We start from the raw sequence: 21,340 nt of genomic DNA on the forward strand, positions 1-21,340 counted from the left end.
TCTGGCCTCACAAAGGTTTATGATTATTCATTGGGATAACATAAAGGGATTATGTTTGGTTCCTTCTTTTTCATCTAGGAATTTTTGATGGAATTTTTAGGTGATGTTTTACAACCCACATGTTCTTCAAATACATATCCTTTTCTCTCAGCACAAAATTGACATGAAGGCCAAGGGGGTGGTCGCGGTCAGAGCTCCGGTTCTACTGGACAAATAAACATTCTCCTTCCTGTATTTTCTGAGCCAAATGCTGCCCCTTCAGTAGGACAGCCTGGAAAATTCCAAATAGAAACGAGGAACTCCCACGAAGCACTTAGAATTAAATCCTTTAAATCTAAGATCCGGTAACATTTCTACTGGCCTGACTTTTCTCGTTCTCCCAAAGAGGTATCTTTCCATTTCCATAATGTGATATTCTATCCTCCGCACAGCAATGCTGGTTTCCAGCTCAAAATTCTTTGTACAACCTCATGCTGCCTCTCATTTGCTAGAATATATCACCAGGCTTTCTATATTACTTTTACTTCTGACAATGATGTACAAAGCACCACTAGAAAGCACCTTTTTTCTTAACAGCAACACTCTTCTGGTGACTTCTATTTCTCCTATATCCTGGGAACCAAGATCTCATTAGGCAGATTCTGGGGAATACATAGAGAGAGGATCCTGGCATCTAAAAGAATGAGGTACGATACTGGCAGGTTCAGATACAATAAACTTTTTCTGGGTGTCTTCTATACAGCAACTGTTTTTGTGCACGTTTTTTGAAAACAAATGCAACCTCCATTTTGTTCCAGACCAACAAAATATGGTATTTGTAAACACAATCATCTCCTAGGGCAACATATTTATTCTATGGCTGACAATCTTTCTGAATCAATCTATTGAGGAAGAATGAGCCAATTGTTCATCAGATGTAAACATCTGTATCCTCCGTAAGCATATCCTCTCCATGGTGCCTCTTGAAGCAACCCAAACAGATGTGCGAGAGAAACCATGCTGAAGATGAACAGCTGTTTCTATATTACACACACAATCAATGGTAAATTCCACTTGATGTAAGTCCTGGCTATAAAAATCCAGGGAAGCTTAGCTATTCATTTGGGCTTCAATTTGAATTTGGGATTGCCATTCAGAAATGTCAGCAGCAATGCTGCCAATTTATATTGCAGAATGTACATGTATTCAGACATGTGGTAATGGTGACAGACAACAGTAAATAAAAGATGAGCACATAACACACTTGAAAATGTAAAATTTCCTTTTATCATCAGCCTTCTCCTACAAATGACCTGGGTTTTGCCCCCTTTTTGAAATCTCAGAAGCCACTTACCTTTAAGAAAATTATCAAAGAGGTCAGACTTTTTTTCACTATCCTTCTTTTCTCTCCACTCTTATCCTCTTGCTTCAGCACTGTGTTAGACTGCTAAGACTGCCGTAACAAAATACCACAGACTGGGTGGCTTAAACAACAGAAATTTATTTTCTTACATCTCTGAAGCCTGGAAATGCAAGGTCAAGGTGTTGGAAGGTTTGGTTTTTCCTGAAGCCTCTCTCTTTGGCTTGTAGGGGGCTGTCTTCTTGCTGGGTCCTCACATGACCTTTTCTCTGTGCATGTGCATCCCCAGTGTCTCTTCCTCTTTCAAGGACACCATCCACTTGTGTCCCTTATGACCCTTATGACATCATTTAGCCTTAATCACCCCTTTAAATGACCTACCTCCAAATACAGCTATGTTGGGGCTTAAGTTTCAATATATGAATTTAGGAGAGATATAATTCATATTTTATAAAAGGTACCCAGTATTCTATTTCATTCTTCACTCTCCCTTTGTGCCACTCTGTCTCTGTTCCCAGGTAGGAGTATTACAGACCCATGTCCATTACTTGTAAACATGCAGACATGTGCTGATGGGTTAGACACATTCAAGTTGGGCGTGAAGCCTCAGGTCAGTGGAGGAAGTCAAGTCTCCACCAACAGACAAAGTCATAGAGCTAAGGACAGAACTGGAGTTGGAAGTCTCCAGGCTACGAGGATTAGAAAATATGCACCACACTTGCGTGATGAGAGATTATACTTTTTAAGTCCAGAGTTGGAAAAGTAAAGAAAGTTTCTCTCTTCTCTGTCATCCATTTAACACTTTCTATACCCAAAAATATCAAAAAGACAATTGAAGAGAAACACCCTTTTCTTAATCCCAGGTCTCCCTGAGTTGCTCACTGGTGGTCAGAGTACACAGGTATAGAGTATTTCTCAGAGTACAATTTGGGCTTCTTTTTTTAGGAGGGTATCTCTGAAACCCTAGAAACCAATCCCAGTGGTCTGGCATTGGGCAGAGGGGGTGTTGCCTGAGTGTTTCCAGTGGGCCACAGCATCACCCCATCGCTGCAGGCTCACCCTGTGGACCCAACATTCCATCAGAGGCTGGTGTCGACCAGTTGCCCAGGCTGTTGTAGCACCTGCTTCCTTCTGTTTATGGCATTAAGAACTTTCTTCCTGGGACCAAGCTGCATCTGTATACTCTGAAGGTCGTCATCAGTGCAAAGCAACAGAGCTTCTAGATCGATCTGCTCTCTCATGAAAATGGGAAGGAATTCTTCCAGATGATGGGACTGCAAAAATACTTCCAGAGGAGTAGCATCAACCACATCTTCCTCCCACTCCACTTCATCCTCATCCCAAGGCAGATCGTCTTCATGGCTGTTGTCCTCTTCCTCTCTATCAGCCTCGGCTTCATCAGCCTCTGCTGCTCCTTGTCTCTGCAGCAATTCGCTGCTCATTTTAAACCCTAACTCCCTCTTGCTGTCTGAGATGTCTTCGGCACTTGATAGTTTGTTCTTTCTAAAAACAATATTTCCTAGACCTGGACGGTTGAGAATGGATTCATGTTGCACACAACTGCCCTCCTCTTCTGAGAACTGGAGTCTGTCTTGGAAATCCCCTGAGAATCTGTCTTCTTCCTCTTCTCTGAACACTTCCATCACATTCCTCTGCTCACTCCTCCTCTCCTTTCCTACCTGCTCTGCTGTGTCTTTGTTCTTCTTGAACTTTATCTTGAAGGTGTCTTTAATGCCCTTAGACAGGGACCCAAATGTACCAGGAGCAGAAGCTTTTGAAAGGGATGACATGGAGGAGGAAAGAGTCCCAGATTCCTCCTTGTTGTAGTTTCGAGCCATCTTACTTTCATGCTTCTCTTGGAGCTTCTCACATTCTTTGATCTGCCTCCTGGCATTCTTCTGAGCTTGCTCCTTCAGCCTGATAACTTTCTTGGGGTTCATGATATTCTGGGCAGTGGCAGCCTTATCCAGGAGAGCAACACATTCATTTTGTTCTCTACTGGCAGCAGCATCCAGCGGAGACTGGAAGTTGTTGTCCAGGGCAAAGATGTTGGCACCAAAGTTGACCAGGAATGAAACACAGTGGGTATGACCATTGGAGGCTGCAACGTGCAGAGGAGTATTTCCCCAGATGTCACATCTATTGGGGTCCCCTCTAGAAGAGAAAATATGAAAAATACATACAAAAAGTGTTTTTTCTTAGAATGTGAGGTCCAAAAAAATAGAAATATTAATAAAAATAAATAATAAAAATGTTAACCCTGCCTCAGCATTCTGAAAGTCCAGCTATATCACATCTAGGCATCATAGGATCAGAAACAGAAAGAGCTAACCTCTACCTTTTATCTTCTTTTTAGAAGCAGGGAAAGCTTTCCAAGAACTCTCCCAAAAAAGCAACTTTCGTGTCTTATTGTCCACAATTGGGTCACATGCCATTTCTCTTCTCTAGGAAGAGAAAAAGAGCTACCATTTTAAACTTAAGTCGATTAAAATCTTCCCCTGCAGTTAGGGATAAGATTATCCAGTGGTGAGCTGGTAAGTGTTTAACAACCTGTTAAGGGGGGAGATCAAAGCTCTGATTTATAGCATGTGCCAGTTTTTGGTTGGAAATACACCCACCATGGCAAAATCCAAGCTACTAATGTTATATTACAGGAGTTGGGAAGAGATGTACAGTACCACACCTTTATAAATTATTCCCACCATACATAAAGATGTAATAGATATGCAAAATCTTACGAGTATAAATAATAGTAAAATGTACTCAAATCATTAGGAAGTGTTACATTTTGAGTATTTAAAAATACAGTTTATTAAATTTTAAGTTTAAATATTTTTAGTAATGACTCTTTAACAGACTCTCAGACTTCTGAAAACTTACAATCATCTCTCATGAGCTGGTAAGAGCAGGTTTTCACTCTAACGGTGTTACGTCACCAGAGTCATGTGTAGGAAAACAAATATCTGAACAAAACTGGAATCCCACCAGCAAAAAGAGGGGAATGAATATTGGGTAAGTAACCATGTCTACTATAACCAGTATTCATATAAAGGGTAGAACATTTCCATTGATTCCCCCAACTTACTTCCCTGTAATTAAAGTGTCCCCTTTGTGAATAGTTCTATAACAGTTTGGGGTGGAATTAGGGGCACTGTTAGATGGCCAGAAACCCCATGCCATCACAGAAACAGGCACTTGGTCAATGCTCAGTAAACATGTGGGAGATGAATGAATGCCTAATAGAATCTTGCCCCAGGCTACCATCGCACCCCTCCTATGAGATGATGAGTTACGGACGGACAGACACAAACAGAAAATAAAGTAGTAACTTAGAGTTACTATGGCTCTGGCCTTAAGCCCAAATCCCCGCTGAGAACTCTAATAATACAGGGACGAAAGGTCATCTTTCCCCACCCTAGACTAGAAATCAGGACCTCACTAAACTTTCCCCAGGCTGGCCCTGTGGGAGGTCAGGAAAGAGGGCCTGAGAAGGCTTCTTGACATTCTTGGTCAGTAGGATGTGGAAAGAGGAGAGAAGATCTGTGCCCTTGCGACAGACACCTCAATGGTCTGGGGCGCTTCCACTATTCTGTGCTACTCAAATTTGGTCCCTGCATTAGTAAGAGTGCCTGCGGCTGCTAGTTTTCTATACATGCGGAATCTTGGACCCCTGCCCAGACTTCCTGAATCAGGATCTGAAGTTTAACAAGATCCCAAGGTGATAGATAGGCTCACTGCAGATTGAAAAGAGTCCTCCCGGTTAATGCAGCCCAACCAGTGTCCAGTAATTTAACGGATCAGATTTATAAAACCCCTCTTGGGAACCCCTGATCTCCTCCTGCTCTTCAGTTATGAGCATCTATACATTCAGTACCATTCCAGCCAAAACTGTCACCATCTCCTTCTTGGATAAAGACCAGGATAATTATCAGAGGGATAAAATAAGGCTCCGAGTGCCTAACTCATTGGTCTGGTGTGACACAGGCAGCACACTTGGGATCAGGCCTGTCCTGAAGTCGAATGGTCTCTAGCACAATAGAGTCTTGCCTTAACACACCTCCATTTTTCTACCTGCCCAGCTATAAGGCCTCAAGCTGAACTTTTATAGGACTCGGTGTCCTCCCCTGGATGAGGATGAGGATAATTTTCATGGATTTGTTATGTGAAAAAGTTAACATAAAGCATTAGACATGTGCTTGGTACCTAGTTAATCTCCAATAAATTTATTATAATTTCCCTTGTCTCTAAACTCATAATCCCTAATTTCATATATTTATTTTTTCCTCACACCCATCTGATGAATTTCCATAATAGCGCTCGTAATAGCATCTGCAACTTTTTAACACTTGAAATCTTACTTAATTTGTCCAACATTTACATTTGTCAGTCTCCCTAATTAGATAATAGGCCTTGGAGGGCCACACCTTGGTCTTTTTGTCCTTTGTGTGGGATCTCCCAACAGAAGTCTCAGACTCAACCCAAAGAAACCAAGCAGGTAGCTGAATGGAGCCAGGTTTCTTCTTTCTGTGAAGTCATAGCCGAGTGCAAGCTCCAATGCAAAAGGAGAGCTGTCGTTCAGAAGCATCTGACTGCCACCTTGAGTCCCAGCGGACACGGTATGGCCAGACCTTCCATTTTCCAAGTGGAGCCAGAAGTCATGAATTTCATGCGAGATTTTTTTTTTTTTTTGAAATGTTGGCTCAAATTTAAAAGAAAAATACTGTGAAGTCCAAATAAAACACATTTGTGGACTAGATCCAGCCCATAAGCTGGCCGCTGGCAACTTCCTTCTGAGCAGAGAACAGCATGAACAGATGCCCATATGGGTGATGTTAAACATGGCATATCTGGGGGACCAGGAGGACCTTTCAGCGTGACCAGAGTGCATGGAGATGGGGGCGAGAGAAATCCAGGCAAAGAGGAAGGCATGAAAATGTAATTTAATCTAAGGAAAGCAAATATTAAATAAGACAGTTCTGTTGGGCAGTCACTTCCAAGAGATATGGTCAGTACTCCTGATTTGTTTTGGAGCAAAGGAAAGCTCTTCCAGCCTTAGCACAAATGTGTACCTTAGGGGGGCACATAGTGCCTCACCCCCAAAGGTGTAGTTTTACTTTTTATTTATTTTAACCAAGCACCATATCTAAAAGACTCCTTAAGTACTCTAGACATCAAAGAAGGATTGTTAAAAACATCCAGGATGGTACTATAAACCTAAACAGAAACAAACTGGCTAAATTTGCTGAAATTATTATTGAATTGGATAACTTAAAAAAGAAAGTGAGCGGAGTGAGCTCTGGTGGGGATGTTAAGGGTAGTAAGAAGTTTGGGTTAAATCTACACGCTTTGAGACAAGTAAAGTAGTGGAGTTTTCCTTTCTCAAGAGAACTTGAATGAACCTTTCAAAATGGGAGGAAGAACATGAAGAAAACCTTGAGATGACCCCAAAGATGGGTCTCATTTTAAGAAAATTTCAAATGCAAAATTTCAAATTTATAGATGAAACTGTTGGAAAGCTAATTCAGGAGTTTCCCCTCATGCTATTCCCACCAGTTTCTAAAGCTGGATTGGTATGGTCACTAAATAGACAATTTGCTTATATCAACTTACTCTGAGCATCTGGTCCTTTTCAAATCTTCCTTTTGGAGTTAATTTGATTTTTTTTTTTTTTTTTTTTTTTTTTTTTGGTGAAGCTGCTCTCTGAAAAAAATCAGTCTTTCAAAAAGGTTTTTCTACATAAAGAATATTTGGACTTACTAATAATCAAAGAAATGTAAATGAAAACAATTTTCCTGCCCATCAGATAAGCAAGGATTAAAAAGAATAGTAATACTCAGTTTTGGCAAGAGTATTGGCAAATAAACATTGATGGAGGAATTATAAAGTGGTTCAAATTTCCTGGCACAACATGTGCCAAAAGCTTTTAAAACATAGCACTCTCTTGAATCAACAATTCTGCCTTTAAGAGTTTATTCTAAGGAAATATTAGACCTTTGTACAAAGATGAATAAGCAAGGATGTTCACTTCAACTTATTTATATGTTAAAAGACTGGATTCAAATTTAAATGTCATGAACAAGCAACTGATTAAATAAATTATAAAGAAACCATAAAACAGAATACCATGTAGTCGTTAAAAAACAGTGGAGTAGGGGCGCCTGGGTGGCTCAGTGGGTTAAAGCCTCTGCCTTCGGCTCAGGTCATGATCCCAGGGTCCTGGGATCGAGCCCTGCATCCGGCTCCCTGCAGGGAGCCTGCTTCTTCCCCTCTCTCTCTCTCTCTCTCTCTGCCTGCCCTCTGCCTACTTGTGATTTCTCTCTCTGTCAAATAAATAAAAAATCTTAAAAAAAAACAAAACAAAACAGTGGAGTAGATTTCTCCTTTAAAGTTACAAATGGAAAAAAAAAGTTCAAATGGCCCATAATCTATTCTTAAATAATTAGAATCAGGCTTTAGAATAGTTTGTATAACATGATTGCCTTTTATAAGGGGTGGGGGATGTAATTATGTGTATATGTTCACAAAGGAAAAAGTCTGGAAGAATATATGCCCAAATGTTAATGACTGTGAAAATTGGTTTGATTTTTATTTTATTAAATTTCTTTCTTTCTTTTTATTTTTTTAAGATTTTATTTATTTATTTGACAAAGACAGAGAGAGAGAGAAAGCCCAAGTAGGCAGACTGGCAGGGAAAGGGAGAAATAGGCTCTCCATGGAGCAGGGAGCCTGATGCAGGGCTCAACCCCAGGATCCTGGGATCATGACATGAGCCGAAGGCAGCCACTTAACCAGCTGAGCCACCCATGTGACCCTAAATATGTCTTTCTAATAACAATGCAAAATTTTGCAATAAGTGTGTGTTCCACTAAGAATCAGGGAGGAAGGGGCGCTTAGGTGGCTCAGTTAGTTAAACATCTGATTTCTGCTCAGGTCATGATCCAGGGGCCTCTGGGATTGAGTTCTACGTAGGCCCCCTTACTCAGCAGGGATCCTGATTCTCCTCCTCAGGCTCCCCCTCCTTGTGCTCTCTTTCTCTCTCTGTGTCAAATAAATAAAGTCTTGAAAAAAAAAATCAGGGAGGTATATCACTTGCTTCCATTAGAAAAAGAAACAAAACTAAAAAAAATCCATGTATACTTTATAGGCAAAATGGAATTTTGTTAATTGGGGCCATCTTCCAAGTGTAAGATAACATATGTAATTACTGCTTTTCATCTTTAAATTTTGAAAAGCAAGAAACAATTTTTAACAAAGCCAGATATTGGATATTAATGGTTACCACGTGAGCCACTGTCACTGATGCACGATTGATTAACATCTAAATTCAATTTTTAATTTGTTTCCCTTTTGAAGCCTCTTAAATCTGATTGGCAAACTGATCTCACACAGCTCCTAAGCTATGGTCAGTACAAGACATTTTTTTCAACCTGTGTACCTCAGGGAAACTTAACACAACAGAACATGGGGCCTCATCTTCCTCTTCCTCCACCCACCACAACATCCAGTCAACTATAATTGAGGCAGCATCCAAACTGCCACTCAAAAACATGCCTGTCTCCTCATCCCCATGGCCACTGCCCTTGTCCAGTTTGTCTCTCATCTCAACCACTAAAATGCCCCGGAACATTTTCTGTGCCTGCTATACAGGTGCCCAAGCAAGTTTTATAAACACAAATCTACCACGTCAGTTACCCAGAGTAAACCTGACAATGGCTTCTTGTGTCTTTGGGACAAAGTTCAATTAACTCCCCAACAGAGTTTCTAAGGTTCTTGGGATCTGGTCTTCCTCCTTAAATCCTGGCCTCTCCCCGTGAAATCCACACCCAGCCATGCTCAGCTTCAATGTCTGGAATGCACAGCGTTCTCACTTGCGGGAAACACTCTTCCTTCCATTTTCTGGCCAGCTTCTCCTCACCTTTCAAGTCCCAGCTCCAAGGCTCTGGAAAGCCTATCCACACTCCTTGGATTGGGATAGATGCCTGTGTTACCGATTTAGTGCTGCCTTTCCCCCCACTTTGTAACCTATATTAAACATGACTTACTTAATTTCTGTCTTCCTCTCTTAAATCTGATCACCATGAGGAGGGGAATGGTGTCTCTCTTGTTCCTCCCAGCATCTCCAGTGGCCAATAAAATGGCCGGTACATTGCAGATATATATATAAATCAATATGTACGAATTTGAAATTAACTCACTTAGCGCCTTTATTAACATTTTCTTTTTTTCCTTTTTTTAATGTATTGGGTTACAGTTGCCAACACTGCCTAGCCCCTCTGGAAACAAGCAGAAGAAAAGAGCTAGCTAATTCCAGCATTAGAAATTTGGAGGGTGGTGTGTGGTCATGTGTATGTATCTAATAGCTAGTAAAGTTCAGACAGGCTGAGGTTCCCTTTAATAGCTTGTAAAGCCAACTACTTCATCTAAGAATCACGGGCTTGAGTTAGGACTGAATATTAATAAAAGGCTGTAGGATCATAATGCCACAGACAAAAAAATAAATAAATAAAAAATAAAAAACACACCATTTGTTCCAATCAAGTTTGACATCTTCAAGTCAAGTAGAATACTGATTCGTTTTTAAAGAGTCAACCGTTTACATTTCAGGGAAAAGATTTTTAAAAGCACAGAATTAAAATATATGTCTCATCCCCAAGGCAGATAACAAAGCCTAAGGGCTTAGAATCATTCTCTGTGTGGCTCATAAGGGATAAGCCATCCCCATGGTACCTGCTGTTAGTGTGAAAAGAGCACCTCCAGGCAGTTTTTTCCCTTTCTCTAAAAAGCCAATTATTTACACAGTCTAGAAAGGACAAAGTATTTTCATTGACTTTCCTGTCTTTTGCTGTTGTCTGCAAAATCCTACCAGAAGCACCGTCTCCAGTCAAAACTAGTAGGTTGAACTCACCCTCGGCTGCAGATTATTTCTAGGGCTTCCAGATTCCCATGGTAGGCTGCCAGGAGTGTGGGAGTCATGCCATCTTCATCAGAAAGATTCAGATCTCTCTTAGTAGCCTCTTTCAGAAGTTCCAGGTAGCTATCACTAGCCGCTTGGTGGTAGCGAGTGGACATTTTTTCTGCTTGCCAAAGCCTGGCCTGATATCACTCTCCAGGCAGAGCAGGTTGTCAGTGAAGCAGCCTTCCTACAAAGCTGGTTAATCAGTGACAAGGTAGAGCGTCACCCCAGGACAAAGCTCATTCCAGCTTCCCCCCATGGAAGGCAGCCAGAAAGGTTCATGGCCCTGACCTTGGACCTTTCCTTTCTGGCATAGCTAGGACATCGAGTATTGAGGCCTGCTGGGTTCATCTTTAGTGCTGTGAGTCACATTTAATTTATGTCCATTAGCAAGTCTTGAATGTAATATTGGTCATCTAGGCACAGAATGTGCCTAGATAATTTCTAAACCATTCAGAACTAGTCCAGTTCTCAGGGGAGGGTCTATTTTTTAAAACTCTTTTATTGAGGTATAATTTATATACTATGAAATTCACCCATTTTAAGTGTCTAATTCAAAGATTGTCAGCAAATTTACAGTGGTGCAAGGATCACTATAATCAAATTTTAGAACATATCTATCACTCTTAAAATATTCCTCATGTTCATCTGTAGTCAGTCCCCATTCCCATGCCCAACCTCAGGAAACCACTAATCAGCATTCTCGATCTCTATAGATTTGCTTTATATGGGCATTTCATATAAATGAAATCGTAAAATATATGGTCTTTCTGTCCAGGGTGTTTTTGTTTGTTTGTTTGTTTGTTTTTTAAGATTTTATTTATTTATTTGACAGAGAGATCACAAGTAGACAGAGAGGCAGACAGAGAGAGAGAGAGAGAGGGAAGCAGGCTCCCTGCTGAGCAGAGAGCCCGATTCGGGCCTCGATCCCAGGACCCTGAGGTCATGACCCGAGCCGAACGCAGCGGCTTAACCCACTGAGCCACCCAGGCGCCCTGTCCAGAGGTTTTTTTTAAGCTTCACATAATTTTTTGAGGTTCATTCATTTTTTAGCATGTAACAATACTTCCTTTTTATTGCTGAGTAATATTCTATTATACCAATATACCAAATTTTCATTATTCCAACCAGTAGCTGATGGACATTTAGATTGTTTCCTCTTTTTGGTTTTATGAGTAACGCTGCTCTGAGCATTCAAACATGTGTCTGTGTAGACATATAATTTTTTTTTTTAAGATTTTGTTTCTTTATTTGACAGAGAGAGAAAGAGATCACAAGTAAGCAGAGAGGCAGGCAGAGAGAGAGGGGGAAGCAGGCTCCCCACTGAGCAGAGAGCCCGATGTGGGGCTCGATCCCAGGACTCTGAGATCATGACCTGAGCCGAAGGCAGAGGCTTAATCCCCTGAGCCACCCAGGCGCCCCTAGACATATAATTTTATGCCTCATTTTGTGTGTCATGTTTGTACCAAAGAGTGGAATGGCTGGGTTATATGGCAATTTATATTTAACTTTTTCAGAAATTGCCAAATTGTTTTCCAAAGTGACCAGACTGTTTTACAGTCCCATCAGCAATGGATGGTGAAAATTTCTCCCTATTCTTGCAGCCTCTATTGTCTTTTTGTTTATGGCTATCCTTAGTGGGTATGAAGTGGTATCATTCTGGTTTTTAATTTGCATACCTACTGGTTAATGATGTTGAGCATATTGTCACTGTGCTTACTAACCATTCTTACATCTTATATTTAAATTCTTTGCCCATTTTTCTGATTGGGATATTATCATATTATTGAGTTACAAGAGTTCTCTAAAGATTATTTATTTATTTCAGAAAGAGATTGTTTATTTATTTATTTATTTCAGAAAGAGAGAGTACACAAGCAGCAGAAGGGAGTGGGGTAGACAGGCAAAGGGAGAGGGAGAAGCAGGCTCTCTGCTGAGCAGGGTGCTGGATGTAGGGCTTCATCACAGGACCCTGGGATCATGACCTGAGACAAAGGCAGACACTTAACCAACTCGACTACTCGGGTGCCCCAGACTTCTTTATATATTTTGGACAAAAATTCTTTACCAGATTTATTTTAAACTCAATGAAAATGAGAACACAACATCTCAAAATTTATAGGATGCATGTAAAACAGAACTTGGGGGAAGAAATCAGCAATTTTATGACTGGTTCTGAAAAGGAAAAATATCTCAAATCAATAATTTAAACTTCCACCCTAAAGAAAGGAAAAAACAATGGAAAAATTAGTAAATAAAGAGCATAATATGAAACCAAAAAATTGTTCAAATCTATCTGTAATAAAAATAAATGTAGGAGCGCCTGGTTGGCTCAGTGTGTTAAGCCTCTGCCTTCAGCTCAGGTCATGATCTCAGGGTCCTGGGATCAAGTCCCACATCAGGCTCTCTGCTCGACAGGAAGCCTGCTTCCTCCTCTCTCTCTCTCTCTCTCTCTCTCTCTGCTTGCCTCTCTGCCTGCTTGTGATCTCTCTCTGTCAAATAAATAAATAAAATCTTTAAAAAAAAATAAATGTAAATGGATCAAGTTCATCAGTCAGAAGACCCAGCCATATCTTATTTCTAATAGAGCTAAAATATAAAATTGCAGAAAAGTTGAGAACAAAAATGGAAAAGTTTCATCAAGAAAATGCTGACAGAGACACCTCGGTGGTTCAGTTGGTTAAGCATTCAACCCTTTATTTCCCCTAAGGTCATGATTTCAGGATGGTGAGATAGAACCTTGCTTTGGACTCTGCACCCTGCATGGAGTCTGCTTGAAATTCTCTCTCTCCCTCTGCCTTTCCCTGCCACACACATGCACATGCATTCTCTCTCTTTCTCAATAAATAAATTAAATCTTAATAAAAAGGAAATACTGACCAAAAAAAATGGTATAGCTATATTTACATCAGATAAAATACAGTTTAAGCCAAAAAAATATTGCTAGGGATAAAGACAGATAATATGTAATGATGAAAGGAAAAAATCATCAAGAAAATATGATAGTCCTAAACTTGTATGTACATAATAACATAACCCCAAAATAGAAAAAAAAAAAACAAAAATTAATAGAATTAGAAGAGAAAGAACAAATCCACAATCACAGTAGATTTTAATATTCCATCTTGACATTATATATCAGACTAAAGATCAGTAAAAATACAAAAGATCTGAACACAGTTTAAAAGCTTGATTTAACAATCCTATGTAGAACTCTATACTCTTTAGAAACTACATGTTCTTTTCAAGCAAACAGAAAAATTTTATAAAAATTGTCCCCCTAATAGAATCAGTACAGGCCTCAGTAAACATCAGATGAGAAGAAGTGTTGAAAATGGAGGAGAAGGAAGTTTCTCAACTCCAGCAGTATTTATGTCTTGGACCTAAACTCTCCTGTGAAACAGTAAGACATCTGAGTTTGTTTGTTTGTTTGTTTAATAGTAAATATGCTGGCACCGTTTGGCATCTGCTTGGGAAAATCTTCCTCAAAGTGGGTTGAACTGAGACCTAGAAGACCTGAAGTCCATATGATCTAGAAGAAATTACAGCATCTACTTGAATCTCCATTTCTTTGTGAAGAAAAAATATTAAAATATTAAATATATTAAAAATACTAAAATCCGGGAATATTGCGCCTGATCATATCATCATCTAAGCTTATAGTAGTGAAAATGAAAATGAGATAAAATTTCTTACAAACTGTAAAGTATGGTTTTACAAATGGGAAGGAGCCATGTGATTGTGGCTAAAGGAGTAGAGAATTGAAACTTAGTAATTGGTCTTTTTTTCTTATTTTCTACTGTACTTCTCAAAGTACAAAGGAAAAAAATTGGTAGGAGATGATGAGGGCAGAGATTAATGAAAATAAGACAGATTTGCATATAATTTAGACCCTAACTGTTCATGACGGGTCTGGATAATTGTGGGGCAACTGTGGCTTGTGACTTTATGTTTTGATGGTAATTGGCCTTGTGGAAATAAGTAGTTGAATCTGTTCCAATAGTATGCTGTTGGGCTCTTTGAAGCTCAGAGAAAAATATCTGCCCTATACACTGGTGGAGAGACTTTAAGGGTCAGACTTAAATGTCCATGACCCTCTCCCAAATTGTTCCATTACCAAGCAAGGCAAGCAAGGCCTTCATCAACTTCTCCTGTAACAAAAACCTGCCCTTCCCCACCTGCCTATACTCTGTGATATTAGTATAACTTTAGAGAAACATCTAGCTATGGACTTCTATGTTCCTCTGGCTGCCACTTAGGTTCAAAGGGAGTAGGCTTCCTTTCCTCCTTCGTTTTCCTGAAACCTCACTTATTACTGACATTTCAAGCATTTAACTATTGCACTTTTGAGAGGCCCATAGACCCAAATACTCTTTCTTTTTTGCCAGTGACCCAGGAAAAAAAGGGTTAATTGGGCCCCCAGGGAAAGCACTTGGAAAGAGTCTCTCACTAAGGGTCTCCTCCTCCGCGCAAAAAGTAAAGGCATTGTCCACTCTTTACTGCTGTGTTTATCATTTTCTGGCCTCTCCTGCCACCACCCAGCTACATGACAGCTGAGTGTTGTTGTCCCATATGAGCAGTTTTCCCATCTACCCTGGAGTCCAATCCTGGCTGAGAGGAAGTAGCCCTTGGATGGAGAATTTACCTGGGATTCTGTCTTATCTATAAAACAGAGTCCTGTGTGTTTCTTTGCCCAGGGAAAGAGATGGAAGGAACAAAGATTAGTAGTAAGTGGTACCTCCAGTCTACACCAAGGCAAACCAATGCCAGCAAAGTGGAAACCAAACTTCTCCTTTGTTCTGAAAAACCATTCACTGCTAATTGGGAAAGGAATTCAATGGCTTGTGCACTCCAGAAACACATATTTTTATTAATGAGATTGCCCCCTAAACCTCAAGAGATCTGGTTTTCAAAAGCAGCCTGTATTTGTTCTCCAAAGCTATTCATGCCTAATTACAGAGGAAATTCACTTGTATGGTAGGGAAGCACATTTTCACCTAATAAGGAAAAAGAAAAGATCTAAGCAAAATGTTTGCTTTTAACAAGATTACTTCATCTAATGAGCATCTTATTATGAATTCTAATGAAAAAAAAGGCAAAAACAGAAAGTGAAAATAATTAAAAAGGATTACAAAAGCCCTGTTGTTGCATAGAAAACTTACAGAAATTAAGCAAGGTCATAAAAGGCATCATTAATACACGACTTTATGTGCTGAACTTGGGTTTGTGAGAAACCTACCTGTTGAGGTAAAGACATTCTCAAGTCCATTATCAAGAAAATGTCACCTACACATGTATTTTTTTTCCTCCTCTGCATAGCAATAAAACTCTTCAACCTATCTGATGTGGATTTTTCCTGTTCAAAAGAGACTGAAAAACCTTGCTTCTTATTTAAACACATATACCACTCTTAAAATACAGAGAAACTTTCTTTCCCACGTTGAAGGTCATTGGTGGTATTTTTCTTAGAAACATTGTTAAATACAAACATGAGGCAATCAAAGGAACCATTGTCTGCACTTTTGTTTTTTCCTTCTCCAAATGAAAACATTTATGAAAATATTTAGGTGGGTAAGTCGACTATTGAAATTGTAATGTCCCTGAAGTATTGATTGGGCTTAATTTATTCACATAAGTTTCAAGCCATTCAAAGCCCCATTTCTCTGCCAGAAAAACAGACAGAGCTGTTATTGTACCATCTGGTTTGCATGAGGAATCTCTTGGCATCTCTTAACTGCACATTTTATAAATGCTAAATCCCAGATGGCATTACATTGTAACAGTGGAGAGTTTTAGAAAGGTTTCCAAAAACAAATTCTTTAAAATGTGAACACTGGATAGTCTAAGCAGGGACTATGAATTTAAATTCTACACTTCAATCAGCTGGCTTTATTAGCTAGACAAATTTCCTTTTTCTTTTGCCTTTTCCCCTTTCTCCTTAATGAGTGGCTCTGCGAATTGAGGACTTCAATCAATAAACTCATATGACATGAATCCTTACCCAAAGCTTAAGTTCTTAAAACAAATTGCAAGAACAATGATCACTGGGAAACCAATATTTGCTGCCATTTTTTTTTTCAAGATGGTAGAATTTACCACAAGGGAGGTATGTTTTAGCACCCTTTAGCAGATCATCAAATACCATCAAAACCATTCAGTTCTCTCAAAGCTGATAGTTGGATTGGAAACCAGGCAAATGTGAACACCATGCATTGTGTTGAAGCAAAGTTCTAACACAGTAACGGTTAAGAACACAGATTCTTAAGTCAGAGACTGACAGACACTAAACCAGAAATTAGATTATGCCATTCATTTGGACAGATTACTTCTGAGTTTCATTTCCTTGCCAGTAAAATCAAGAGAAAACTTCACAGAATTATTGCAAGTAATATTATTTACAGGGCTGTTGCAAGTAACTAGATATAGAGTTAGTCTTTGTAAAATACTTCACACAGTGTGTGGTGTGTAGTCATTACTCAGTGAACGTAAATTAGTAGTCATTCTACTGGAAATAGAAGCAGAAGTAGAGTAGAAGCAGAAGTACTACTATTAGAAAAGTAGGAACTCTCTCCCCCTTCTTTAGGTCAATCATAGATGTATAATTACTTCATTTTCTTTTTTTAAGATTTTATTTATTTATTTGACAGAGAGAGATCACAAGTAGGCAGAGTTACAGGCAGAGAGAGAGAGAGAGAGGGAAGTAGGCTCCCTGCCAAGCAGAGAGCCCAATGTGGGGCTCCAATCCCAGAACCCTGAGACCATAACCTGAACTGAAGTAAAAGGTTTAACCCACTGAGCCACTCAGGCACCCCTAATTACTGCATTTTCTTAAAACTTCTCTGCATTTTTTCCTAAGTAACAATAACTAGGACTCGGCTTTTTTGGTCCTATCCCCATGTTACAGTAAAATGAGAACATATGTATTTGTCTTCTAGGGCTACCACAATAAAGTGCCTCAAACTTGGTGACTGAGCCAACAGAATTTTTTTCTTATAGTTCTGGAAGTTAGAAATCTGAAATCAAAGTGTGAGCAGGGTTGGCTCCTCCTAAGGGCTATGAGGGACTGTTCTGGGCCTCTGTCCTTGGCTTATAGGTGGCCATCTTCTTGTGTCTTCACATTGTCTTCCCTTGGTGTATGTCTGTGCCCAAATTTCCTCTTCTGTTAGGGACAGCAGGCATACTGCATTATGGCCCACTCTAATGATGTCATTTTAAGTTAAATTAGAGGTTCTACCTCTAAATAAAAAGACCTCCAAAGAGCGAGGCTCAGACTGGCATATTGCCATTTCTACCACATTCTGTTGGTCAAACCAGCCAGATTTAGGGGGAAGGAAGGGCACAGGGAATAAGCTGACCTCAAAGCATATAATAAAGGGACAGAAGTATAGGAAGAGGTGGAAGATTGTGACTTTTGCAACAGATCTCTGCATCAGCTTCAGAACTTTAGTATTTAACATATATTCTATCAACTAAAAGGAATAAACTGCATTGCCAAGGAAACCTTTTCTCTATTTCTGTGGTAACCACTGCCCTAGCTACCTGTGGAGCAATTCATGTGAACACTTGTATATAAATGGATTTTTACGTAGAGCTTTTGAGCCATCTCTGTCATCCTATTCCCTAAGCTTCCCTGTCCTTATATTTGCAGGTCACTGAAACTTTGTATGCCTTTGTCTTAGTTCTTTCTGTGCCCATGATTATCAGGAAGCTTATTCAACTTGGATCTCTCTAAAGAACCAAAGGGGGAAATGACATTAACAATGTAGAGTTACAGTGTTAAAGGAACTACCATATGATGTTCATGAACATTCTCATTGACATAGTCTAACTTATTTTCCCAAGTTAAATTCATATCTGACATTTGAAAGCTATTTTAAGTGCTATTAGCATAGCTGGTAGAAGTTTCTAGACTTCTTATTTATCTTATACTGCTAAATTCTAATTAATGCCATCTTGTACTTCTAAAGCTAACTGAAACTGCAGGAGAAGCACGGAGTTTTAAAACACCCCCTCATACATGCACAGACACGCACACAGAGAGGGAGAAAGAGAGAGAAAATCATAATGAATTAGAGCTTGGGAATGGACATCGAGTCCTAGTTTATCACTGGAGCTCTGCTGCTAATTTTCCATATGATCTTGAGCAAGTTACTAAACCTCTTAGGCATCATTTCTGCATTTTACAATAGGGATATGGACTTTGGAAGCCTCATGAACCAAATCCACTCATTCGGGTGTTATACCTTTATTTCAGGAAGTTGGAACCCATGAGCCTTTGATTCTTTCTTTGTAATTTTTTATTTTTTTATAAACATATAACATATTATTAGCCCCAGAGGTACAGGTCTGTGAATTGCCAGGTTTACACACTTCACATCACTCACCATAGCACATTACCTCCCCAATGTCCATAACCCCACCAGAGCCCGTGATTCTACAGCTTACACTGTTCACTTAAATATAACTCAGATTTACTGTTACTGCTGTTATCACTTTAAAATTATTTTATTTTATTTAATATTAGGGTCTTTTTTTTTTTAAGATTTTATTTATTTATTTGACAGAGAGAAACTCAGTGAGAGAAGGAACACAAGCAGGGGGAGTGGGAGAGGGAGAAGCAGACTTCCTGCCAAGCAGGGAGCCTGATGCGGAACTCGATCCCAAGACGCTGAGTTCATGATCTGAGCGAAAGGCAGATGCTTTAATGACTGGGCCACTCAGGTGCCCCTGAAGTTATTTTGTTATTTTATCACAAGACAATTCAATCAACACAGAAAAAAATAAAGTCAGAAAACAGGAGTTTCCCACCTCCCTATTCCTACGGATGATACAGTACATACATTTATAACCAGTAGTAGAACGAGAGCACAAACCAATCAGAACCGACAACAGTTATAAATGGCGAGCATAGCTGGACTGGGTTGGACCGCCTAAAGACCTTCATGGTCTCCTTCCCTGGGTAACACGGTTAGCTTGCCAGAAATGCCTTCCTGGCTTTTCAGTGCAAATGCACATTTATATACCCATGCACGGACACATAAATGTATAGACACACACACAGTTTCTTTCTTTTTTTAAAGTAAAATATGAAAACAATTATACACCTCCAAGCTCCGATTTCATTGTGGACATCTTCAATATCAGCCTCCACAGATCACCTGAATCCACAGATCCATCTTAGTATTTGAAGATGGTTCATCTAACCATCTCCTGATGATAACATTTAGGCTGTATTCTATTAATATGTCCATATTGTAGAAAATAAGACAACAAGCTTGGAATTTAAGAATTTTAAACTGTTGTTTGTAAGAACTGGTTTTCAGAAGTAAGAAGGGCACCTGCCCAAATGGGGCAACAACATTCTTGGTCCTATGCATAACAACCCGAAGTTCCCTTCAAGAAATGCCTGGCGATTAGCAAGAGGTAAGTCACCTCAAGACATTCCAGGAGAGACCCATTCGGAGAGAAGAGGAAATACCTTGTAGTGATTAGCAAAGTGTGCTAATGAAATAAGTCTCTGGTGGGCTCACCACCTTCTCCAGCGCCCATAGGGATCCTCCTTCTCTCCATGCCTCCTGCTCAGGGCTTTTGTGTTGCCCTTTCATCTCCCACAACCCCGAGTTTGGGGCTGAGACCAGAACTGCCCTTCCTAAAGCAAGACCTAACACTCTAGACAGCATGGGGGAAGGGGGAAGAGCCTGGGGGTGGGACCTCAGAAGGTAGAGCAACACATTCGCCTACTGGCTCTCTGCCCACCTTCTGACCAGGTTTCTCGGAATCATCCCTCCACACTCTACTGCCTTCCCATCATAGTCTTAACCATCATGGTAGAATACCTTCACATTTGCAGAACAGGTGTCGCTTTTCAGAAAATACACTTCAGAGGAAAGGATTAACTGTTGCTATTGTGCCTCTGCTTGGAATCCAAATTCTTTCACCATGTCTACTCCCAGAAACTTGCTTATCTTGGCTTTTGCTCTGGCCCCCCAATTCCTTATAACAGAATGGGTTAATTCCCATGAAGAAGTTAACTGCTAGCGACCACTCATTGTCTTGCCTCCCTCCCTCCAGGTATTTGCCAAATTTCCTTGATCTTAAGACTCACCTGGAGTGCTTGTTAAACAATACATCCATCCGCTCTGGACGCTCCCCTGAAGCCTGATTCCACAGCTCTTGGGTGAGACCCAGGAATCTGTGCTGTTAATGAGAGATGCATGTGATGTTTTGATCAAGGAGGTTGGGGAAATACTACTCTAACCTACAATTGCATTTCAGACACCTGTAATGGGGAGTGGAGATTACTCCTAAAGTTATACCACAAAGACAACACATAAATCAATAATTGCAAATGTGACCCTGCAACTTGCACAGAATTTGAACATTAATCACCTATTAATAGAACAAGGGTTGCAGACATCTAGGTTCTCAAATTGCAGTGAGAGATGCTGAAAAGATATGTCAATTGGGCCTTAGAAAATCTGAGTTCTCAACATGGCTCTGACACTCAGTTGTCAACAGGCTGGGACAAGTTGCTTTGCCTCCTCTTCCCCATGTGTAAACTCCCCACTGGTACAATATGACACTCTTATTTAGATCACTACTCTTTTTGACCCAGAATTTCTACCTCCAGGAATTCATCCTGAATGAACTGGAAAATTGGAAGCTTTTTAATGTCCGTCATTAGAAACAGTTAAACACTGATTTATCTAGACATTGAACATGATGCATCCTTAAAAATGGTAATGGCAATCTTTATGTTTGATAAATAAAATGTCTACCACATGTAAAATAGTAAAAGCTGGTTATGAAACATAACTTAAACTTTGATCCCAAGTTGTTGGGTTTAAGTGTGTGTGGTGTTTGTATAAAAAGTCCATAAAGTTACATACCTAAATCTCAGCAGTGACAAGATTACAGGTGACTATTTCCTTTTCTCTGTAGCCTTCTATAATTGCCTACATTTTTTTGCAGTAGGTTTTAACTTTTATACTTGGGGTAAATAATATATTATCCATTTTCTTTTTTTTTTAAGATTTTATTTATTTATT

General features: G+C 39.7%; 1 protein-coding gene across 1 annotated transcript; it reads right to left on the minus strand.

The window, feature by feature from the left end:
* Positions 1–1,460: 1,460 nt before the first annotated feature.
* ANKS4B (ankyrin repeat and sterile alpha motif domain containing 4B) lies at positions 1,461–10,464 on the minus strand. The gene is made up of 2 exons (XM_059155217.1): positions 10,245–10,464; positions 1,461–3,493 (listed from the first exon to the last, which is right to left on the minus strand). Exons 1-2 carry the CDS (start codon positions 10,406–10,408, stop codon positions 2,419–2,421), a joined length of 1,239 nt encoding a protein of 412 aa, XP_059011200.1. The 5' UTR covers positions 10,409–10,464; the 3' UTR covers positions 1,461–2,418.
* Between the last annotated feature and the right edge of the window lie 10,876 nt (positions 10,465–21,340).

This window comes from Mustela lutreola, chromosome 17, assembly GCF_030435805.1.
Source record: "Mustela lutreola isolate mMusLut2 chromosome 17, mMusLut2.pri, whole genome shotgun sequence".
Classification (NCBI taxonomy): domain Eukaryota; kingdom Metazoa; phylum Chordata; class Mammalia; order Carnivora; family Mustelidae; genus Mustela; species Mustela lutreola.

Coding starts and splice junctions, on each gene's coding strand:
- ANKS4B (XM_059155217.1), bottom strand. CDS start 10,408: ATGTCCACTCGCTACCACCAAGCGGCTAGTGATAGCTACCTGGAACTT. Junction 3,494..10,244: donor GAAATAATCTGCAGCCGAGG/GTGAGTTCAACC, acceptor TTTCTCTTCTAG/AGGGGACCCCAATAGATGTG.